At 53.4% G+C, this 9,078-nt stretch overlaps 1 protein-coding gene across 1 annotated transcript; it reads left to right on the top strand.

Annotated features, from left to right (window-relative positions):
• Positions 1-2,493: 2,493 nt before the first annotated feature.
• C1QTNF6 (C1q and TNF related 6) lies at positions 2,494-8,805 on the top strand. The gene is made up of 3 exons (XM_066550386.1): positions 2,494-2,599; positions 6,428-6,665; positions 8,258-8,805. Exons 2-3 carry the CDS (start codon positions 6,434-6,436, stop codon positions 8,803-8,805), a joined length of 780 nt encoding a protein of 259 aa, XP_066406483.1. The 5' UTR covers positions 2,494-2,599; positions 6,428-6,433.
• Positions 8,806-9,078: the final 273 nt, after the last annotated feature.

Below are 9,078 nucleotides of genomic sequence, written 5' to 3'. Positions count from 1 at the left end.
CTGTGCACTCGCAGCACAGAGAGACACCTGTGTTCTGGGCTGCATCAAACGAAACGTGGCCAGCAGGTCGAGGGAGGTGATCCTGCCCCTCTGCTCCTCTCTGGTGATACTCCATCTGGAGTGCTGCATCTAAGTCTGGGAGCCCCAATATATGAAAGACATGGACCTGTTGGAGCAGGTCCAAGATGACAGTGATGAAGATAATCAGAGGGCTGGAGCATCTGTCCTATGAAGACAAGTTGAGAGAATTGGGGTAGTTAGCCTGGAGAAGAGAAGAGTCCATGGAGATCTTATAGTCTCTTCCAGCACCTAACAGGAGACTACAGGAAAGCTGGAGAGGGACCTTTCACAGTGGCATGTAGTGATAGGACAAAGGGGAATGGCTTTAAAATGAAGGAGATCAGGGTTAGATTAGATATGAGGAAGAAATTGTTCACTTTGAGGGTGGTGAGGCACTGGCACAGGTTGCCCAAAGACATTGTGGCTGCCCCATCCATGGCAGCATTCAAGGCCAGGCTTTGAGCAACTTAATCTACTGGAACGTGTCCCTGCCCATGGCAGGGAGCTTGGAATTAGATGATCTTGAAGGTCTTTTCTAACCCAAACCACCCTGTGATTCTATAATTCTGTCATGTCAGTATGGTTCCCTTAGCAGAAAGCATCCCTCACAGATCCAAGAGTTTGTGAGCTCTTAAACACCAGCTTCCTTGCCCATCAACCTGTCCTCTCATGCCCCACCACCCCCTCCTCCCTGCACAAAGTTTTTGTTTCTTTGGTGAGAAAGCTCATGGCTATCTCTGAAGAAAGTTTTCTCACCCAAACCGCTGTGCAACTTTCTCAGCACTCCCTGTGAGAGCTGATAGGCCCTGAGCAGTGATCTACTGTTGATAAGTGATACGGGCAAGTCGAGGAGGGGGTTGCATAGGAGAGGGTGGCAAAAGAGTAAAATTTTCTGGGTCTACACAGCAGTGGATGGGAGGAAGGGGCCTTCAGGTGCATGTAGATTCTGAGAAGCAGAAGGCATCAGGCTTGCCTGAAGGTTATTTTTAAGAACTGGTTCAAACAGGCTACAATGTCACCTGGTATCTCCCACCCAGCCAAGCTGTTGGATCTACATGTTCACAAAGCAGCAAACTCTTCCTGGTTGCAGTAGGGATAGTCCTTGTAGTCATATGCCAGAGCTTGGGGTGGATACCAGCACAGTTCCTTGGTCTCACAGGCAGGGTCACAAAGCCAGGGTAAGAGATGGGACACTCAAGTTGGAAAAGCTGCTGATGGGGAGAGAGGCAGCCTGGGTGATGCTGTGAGGCATCTCCAGCTGACGCAGCTTGTGAGCCAGTGTCTGACTCCCTCCCTGCTCAGCTGTGTCACGCAAGGACTGGCTGTGGGGGCACTGGGAAGTAGAAGACAAGCTCACACTTTCATGCTCAGTATTGGAGACTGCCAGGTCTAGCAATGAGTGCAGGTGAACGGCTCTTCCAGCTGCTCCTCAGCCACGTGGCATTTCAGCAATGCACAGGGAAAAGAAAAAAAAACCCAGAGTCTTTGCCAGGCCTTGATCTCTGTGTGACACAGGCCAGGCCGCCAAGCAGCACACAGCAGAAATCCCTGCTGGCAGAAGTGCCTTCAAACTCAGCAGCAGCCCGCATACAGCCAGGGAACGTGTCATTTCTGCTTGGTCCAGGCCCCACATGGGCAGAAGTCTGAGAGAAATGTAGCCATGCAGCAGACATCTAATAGGTCTGCCCATCCTTAGAGACATAGAAAGTGTTCTAAGCCAGTGATTTTGAACCATGCTGGTGCTCTTGAGTAACACAGGCTGGCTGTTGCACAAGCCCTGTGCACAGACATGGAGTCCCCAGGCTGGAAAAGATTCATCTAATCATAGAATCACAGAATAGTTTGGGCTTGAAAGGACCTTTAAAGGTCATCAATTCTGCCCAGCCTCTTCTGCTGCCTGGTCAGAGATGATCAGCGATCCTGGTACAGCAGAGTGACAGCTGCTGTTACAGGATAACCCGAGGGCACAAATTACTGAAGCAAAAAACCACACTGCCACCTTTTAATGTCTTAGGTGCACCCCTCCCCAATTACAGGCACTATGGAAAGGCAAGGCAAAGGCACCCAGGAGCAGCCAGGCTGGGATAGAGAGGAGGCAAGTGCAGAGCAGTGCTGCTGATCCCTTCCCAGCTCTTAAAACACATGTGAGCTCTCTCTCCAAGGGTAGTAACAGCAGTAGCCAAAAGCCTGAACTTTGCTTCCAGAAGGAATCAGCTGTTGAGCTGAGCAAATTGTGATGCTGTGCAGGGTGGGTGGAAGAAGGGAGGGAGGAAGGGAGGGAAGAAGGGAGAGAGGGAGGGAGAGCCAAGCCTAACACGGGCCAGAGCGGGAGGGGAGGCACTCACAAAGGCCTTGGAGGCAGGATGGAAAAGACAGTAATTACATAAGAGCACTTGGCGAACATCTGGCTGGAGTCAGCTGGGCCCCGGTGGCCCTCCCTCCCTCCCTCCCGCGCTGCTAAGCAGGAGCAGCTGAGGATACGGGTGCGGGGTCCGGGATACCGATAACCCAGCGCGGGACCCTGCCCAGGGGAGCGGAGGTAAGGGCTGCTCCGCTGCCCCTCCCGGCTTCTGGCGCTCTTGAACATCAGGGGCAGATGAGTGGGGAGAATGGGGAAGGAAAGGCAGCTGTGGTGGAGGAGAAGCAGTCAGGAAGGGGAAGAGAAGCGACTCTTCCTCTGGCTCTTGGTGCAAATGATTCCCCTTCACCCTGGTGAGGGAGGAGCTGCGAAGGGCAAGTGTCTGTGCGTGGATGTGTGTGTGTGTGTGTGCAACAGGGCAGATGGTCCACATGTGCCATAGGGGAGCTGAGCTGTACACAGGGGCTAGACAGGAGAGAAAGCATCAATTTCCTTCTCCATACCTGTGGTAGAGTGGGGTAATAGGATGGATACAGCCACTGAGGTAGAGACAGTCTTTGTCCCCCTACTTTGCCAGTGTTGTGGTGGGTACAGGAAAAGGGAGGAAATGGAGGAGGAGGAGGAGGAAACAGCTGCTTTTGAGCAGGGATTGTTGCAGTATAATCTGGACAGTGCTTGCCTGGGCTGCCTCCAAGGCAAAGTGTGTGATGAGGGAGAGTGAAGATTGTTGGGCACACAAGGTGCCCTCAGGCTTGGACTGCACTTTAAAGCGTGGCTGGCACAGGTTTCCTGGATAGAATTCTCAAAATCTCCTGTACATGTAACTGCCCTGGCAAAATATTGCTGGTACACACTGTTCCCTTTGGGGAACAGGACAGTATTACTCTAGCAAAAGTGTCTTTACTGGCACAAACTTCTGCCCAGCTGGGCAATGCCACCAGAGCACATCTTTGTTTGCTGGCTCCTGGCAGGTCCCTGTTCAGCCCAGATGAGACATTAAATACAAAGTCCTGCTCACTCCCCACTGTGAGCTGTTCTTGCAATCAGATTAGACACAGACAAAGGCTCCAGCTGATGAGGTCCCCCATGAAGAACATCTGCTTGGCTGTGAGCAGCTCAGGAGTGCAGATGGAAATGTGGGACGGAAATGAGGACAATGGCCTCCCTGTTACCTGTTTCCCTTAGAAAGGTGGAAGAGGCCAGGCATAAGGCCAAGAAGCCCAAGTGGGTAATGTCATGTTTGGAAATAAACCAGGCAAGAAAACCTGAGAGAGGCACTGCAGAAGCTTTGTCTTCTGTATCAGTCTCCAAGTTTTCATGCACCCCAGAAATTTTTCTTGCCTTTAATAGTGCTGTCAGCTGCCAAAATTCCCACAAGCAGCAGCCAGGAGTAGACAACACAACTCATCACAAAACTCCTCTTCTGTCAGCTGGTAAGGCTCCATTAGCAGGTGTATTCCCCTAAACTTCCCCCCCCCCCCGCCCCTCATTTCCCCAAAGGGGAAACTGAGGCACAGGCAAATGTGGGCAATTTGCAGTGGATTTCGTTGCATGTCAGTGCTGAAGCCCGGTGAGGAGCTCACACACTCAGCAGCGCATTTCTCCATCCTCTTCCTGCCCCAGCTGGAAGGCATGTTCGCTCCATGTTCATTGAGCTCCAGGCTGACAGGCAGCCTGAGAATATCTCCAGGCCTCCCAGCCCCCATTCCTCCCTTCCCCCTCAGCTCACAGTGCATATTTTCCCAGCATTTTCCGCTTGCTTCTCCTGTGGTTCTGGGGTCCTGCCAAACGCCAGCCACTCTCTGGGAAGCGGGGCCTCCCATTCCTAAACCAAACAAATGGGAGAAGGGAAACAGGGAAAAAAAGTCTCAGCACACGTAGACACGCTGAAAACCTGATTCCCCTCAGAAACTTTGGAGCCTTCTGCAGCTCCTCTTGGAAATTGCAGGAGGCACAGTGCTGACTTGGCATTTCTGACCCCTGCAGAGCAGAGGTATTGTCCATCCTTCCTTCTGCCTCCCAAAGATCCGTATATGCACACACCCCCCACCCCAAACATACCCAGGGTATAAATACCCAGGTCAGTTTTGGTGCAGGATAGAATCCTCCAATCCTCTTCCCAACAGACTCTGCAATGTGAGAAAAATCTCCCATCTCTCCCACCCTGCATTCTTCTCCCCTCCAAAATGCCCTTCATTCCAATGTTCTGGTGCATCCACATTGTGCTTACCCCAAAGGCACAAGCTTGTCAGCTTGGCGCCAAGCTGGGGACAATGGTCACAGCCAGGGTTTGTTTCCAGATCCCCAGTTTTGCTGGCAGGCAGCTCCCAGCAGCCAGGCTCGGCTTCAGAGCAGGCACACCCCTCCCATCCAAAAAGCTCGGCCTGGAACCTAACCAGGGGACATGACCGGGGGATGACACGTGCTGGAGCACAAGGCTTGGGGCTCTGCCCAGGCAGAGGGGATGACCAGAGAGGGAAAAAACTGATGCCTCTCCCAGTTGGCAGCTGCTCCTGCTAGAAATATCATGCCTAGGGCAAGAGGCCACAGTGATGTGCAGAAAAAACAATGCAGGAGAGAATGAAAGATGAAGTCTGGGGACATGAGTGGGTCAGGCACAGCTGGGGAGAGAGCATGGCCAAGAATGGCCCTGGGACAAGGGACTAGCACAAAGGACTGAGGGCAGAATTCTGTAGCACCCTGCCCGAAGGAACGTCTGTCTCTTGCACCAATGCACCTTACCTTGTCCATCCTGAGATGCCAAGGGTGGGACACTGCCCTGCTGCTGTCCACCCCTTGCACAGGGCACAGTCCGTGCTGCCTGCCGTTTTTTGCTGGCTGGAAGTGAAAAGGCAGAGAATAAAACCAAACTAATATCGTGTGCAAGGAAAAGGCACTTCCTAGGAAAGAGTTAAAAAGACGCTGAAACCCAAGCCGGTTTGGGATGGAGAGCACCCAAAGCCAGGGAGGGAGCAGGCGGGAGAGGAGAGGGGAGGGAGCCGGTCCAAGCCCGGCTTGCGCACCCGGCCAGCGCTGCGCAGTGCCTGTGCCAAGAGCCGGCTTCCTTAAAGCCATGGCTCGGGGGCCTGCCCTGCAGGCAGAGGGGAGCCGGCGAGCCGGGGCTGGGACGCGGAGAGGGGAAGCTGCGGCCCGCGGGGTGAGCGCTGCGCGGTGCCGGGGCAGGCAGCACTATGGGGCACGGGCTGCCACAGGGGCTTTCTCCGCTGCTTGGCGTGCTTGTCTTTCGTAAGCACGCTTCTCTGCAAGCTGTGGAGCTTCACGTCCCTCACCCTCGGCAGAGAGGCAGCTCCCCTCGGGTCCGCCCAAAGGCTGCGCTGGGGCCGGCCGGCCCCTCGGGAAGGTGCTGGGCTTTGTCTGGGAACCCACTGGGCACGGGCGGGAGGGGACCGAGCCGCCGGGACGGGTGGGATTTGAGGGGGGAAAGGAGGGGGCTGGAGTTAGGTTCCCAGCCCACAGGGGAAGAGGCATCTCTGCTGGGACATGGGGATTTTGGAGTTAGATTCCTATAAAGAGTTGGTATGTAGTGATAGGAGGGCTGGAGAATTTTTTACAGTGATTCCCGCAGATTGAGCAGCCTACCAGAGCATGCTTTTGTTAAAGAGCTGTTGAGGTTGGACTCAATGACCCTAGAGGTCTTTTTCAATCTTAACAAATCTATGATTCTGTCTCCTTCCTCTATCCCAGCCTGGGGATTGCATATTCTAGTGGCTTTAATGGTTTGCCTAGTCAGCATCAAGCCTGCTCCTAAGGTCAGCACCAAGTCTCCACTGGCCTGGGCAGAAGGGCGTGGGGCATCCTCATGGGCCATGTGGTTGCTGCTCCGATTGCAGCTTTCACTAAGCCTGTAAGCTCCCTCCACAGGACAATACCATTTCATCCCACCCCAGCCCCAACCACAGAAAGATATTTTATCATGATCTCTGTTCCATCCCCTATGTTGTCCCCCTTCTTATACCTCACTCTTGGCACTTCCTCATATCTTCCCAGGTCACCATGGACATAACCTACCTGCGCACATCCCTGACCTTCCTTTTTCTCCCTCTTGTTGTGTTTGGGGCACCCGCTGATGAACCCAACCTCACAGAACCAGGCCCTGGTGCTTGCAAGCGCTGTTGTGACTCACTGGACTCCTCCACAGATACCCCACCAGTCCCTCCCAGCCACCACCACTTTCCCTACCCAGTGCCAGAGGTCCGTCCCTACATCAACATCACCATTCTGAAGGGTAAGTCTTTGCCCCGGATGCCAAGGCTGGTTCAGGGACTGATGGCATTGCAGTGGAGGTGACAGCTGGATTGCTGGTCTGCTGTTGTCCTGAGACCACCAGGAGCCATCCTGGAGGATAAGTGACCACACATGCTGTGCCCTGGGTTTAGGCATTTTGTGCTGTGATGAGGAGTAGCCTGGCGGGATAGAAGTCAGTGCTATCTCTGCTGTGATCTCTGTGTCTCAGGATGTGCCTGCTGCTAATTAGTCCTCTTTGCTAACACAGGACAGCCTCTTGCCAAGCTGGGAGGACACATTCCTTGTCTCAGACTTACAGAGTCCTGTAGTGCCCGAGGGAAGGAACACTCCTTATCAACTGCAAAATAAGCATGTTTGGAGGGCATTGGCACCCAGGGAGGTTGTGGGGAAACTTTCTCCAGCACCGTGGGTCATGTGCATTTGGGATCGTGAGGAGGGCAAAGGGAAGCAGCAGTTATTTGCAAGCACCTCCAGGTTAAACTTGCAGTGACCCCCAGCTCATTCCACCCTGCAGTGGCTGGCTTGGCTAAGGGGAAAGGGTTCCCTATTTTAGATCAGCTCCTCCCTTCAGGACTCCCCTTTTAGCCTTTGCTGTGGGCAAAAGCCTGTTCCCAGCTGGATGCTGCCACATGCTTCTTGTAGCTCTGTGGTTTTTCTGGGTTAACTGGACGGATGCTCTCCCTTCCCTGCCCTGCCTGGAAGTAGCTGTAATCCATCAAATCTCAGAAGGGCAGATAGAGGCCTAGACTAGAGTGGGGTGTCATAGGGGGACCTTCAATACCATGCAGGGGATGGAGAGGAGGAAAAGAACAAGATACAGATTTTGAATGCTGTCACTTAGAGCTGGAGGCTGCTCTGAGTCCCATTTCTTCTCTGCATACACAAAGTACATTTTGGTGCTGGTCTCTCTATGTATTGATGCCTGCCCAAGTGTGTGATGGGCAGTGCACATACCCCACGTTAGAAGTGCAGTATTAATTATACAAGATGCTCAAAGCACGCCAGTATTGTGAAAGCATCATCCCTCTAAGCTGCAGTGCTCCATCTACCCAGTCCAGCTTGGATCTTTTCTCTCTGACCCACCCTATTGTCCCTCCCTAATCATATTCCCCCACAGGCGTTAGCAGTTCCTCCCCTCCTGCAGCCTACAGCCACACCAGTGTGCATCCTCTGTGGATAATTGGGTCATTGGAGAGGTGCATGGGAGGTAAGGCTGTGCTGGAGGTAAAGGAGTGTGGGGGAGGAAGAAGAGGTCGAGAGCCCCAGTAGTACTGTGGGCTGCTGGGCTCCCTCTGAGGCTGAAGTCTCCTAGGGAGACATCCTGGTGCCTCCAGCAGAGCCACATCATTTGGTGAGCAGGGGATTCATTGGAGAAGAGACTACAGTCACTCCCAGAGTTCTGCTAGCTGCTTTCCCATGTAGAGCAGTGGTATTGTCACCCTCAGAAGTGTTCCCTCTTCTGGCATTGCCCCATTCTTGTGCAATCCTCTTCCTCCTCATTAGGCTTTCTCACTGCCACTTCCACATCTTCTGGTATCACACAGGAGTTGTGTCCTCTGCTTCCTCCTGTAGGAGAGAAAGGAGACCGGGGAGAGCCTGGGATGCCAGGGAAATGGGGCAAAGAAGGACCACGAGGCGAGCGGGGTGCCCAGGGCCAGAAAGGCAGCAAGGGACAGATGGGCACGGCAGGAGACCCCTGCAAGCATCAGTACGCTGCGTTCTCCGTGGGCCGCAAGAAAGCACTGCACAGCAGCGAGGGCTTCCAGGTCCTGATCTTTGACACCGTCTTCGTCAACCTCTACAGCCACTTCGACATGTTCAATGGCAAGTTCTACTGCTCAGTGGGTGGACTTTACTATTTCAGCCTCAATGTCCACACCTGGAACTTCAAGGAGACCTACATGCACATCATGCACAACGAAGAGGAGGCTGTCATCCTGTATGCCCAACCCAGCGACCGCAGCATCATGCAGAGCCAGAGCCTCATGCTGGAGCTCCAGGAAAATGATGAGATCTGGGTGAGGCTCTACAAGCGGGAGCGGGAGAATGCCATTTACAGTGATGATGTTGATGTGTACATCACCTTCAGCGGGTATTTGGTCAAGCCCAGCATTGAATAACTCCTCTTCCTTAGGGCTCTTAGGCCTTTTCCTTATTCTTCTCTCTTCCTTTCTCTCTCTCTCTCTCTCTCTCTCTTTCTCTCTTTACTGCCCGTAACCACTGCAAATCACTTGGAAATGGGCCTGTCAAATCTCTGGCACCGAGTGTGAAACTTGCCACACTGGCTCCCACCTCACGCTCTCTTGTAGCCAGACCTGTATCTGTCCACTTTACATCATGGCACTACCACCTCTTGCCCCTCACCTCATAACCCCAACTTAGGTTATTGGCTT

This window comes from Molothrus aeneus, chromosome 5 (assembly GCF_037042795.1).
Source record: "Molothrus aeneus isolate 106 chromosome 5, BPBGC_Maene_1.0, whole genome shotgun sequence".
NCBI classification, from domain to species: Eukaryota; Metazoa; Chordata; class Aves; order Passeriformes; family Icteridae; genus Molothrus; species Molothrus aeneus.
The sequence above is the reverse complement of the archived record's forward strand: the minus strand, read 5'-3'. Positions and strand labels throughout refer to the sequence as shown.

Bases quoted from the DNA above. Each gene is read 5' to 3' on its own strand.
- C1QTNF6 (XM_066550386.1), top strand. From the start codon at position 6,434: ATGGACATAACCTACCTGCGCACATCCCTGACCTTCCTTTTTCTCCCT. The intron at 6,666-8,257 runs GTAAGTCTTTGC...TTCCTCCTGTAG, and splicing joins CAACATCACCATTCTGAAGG to GAGAGAAAGGAGACCGGGGA.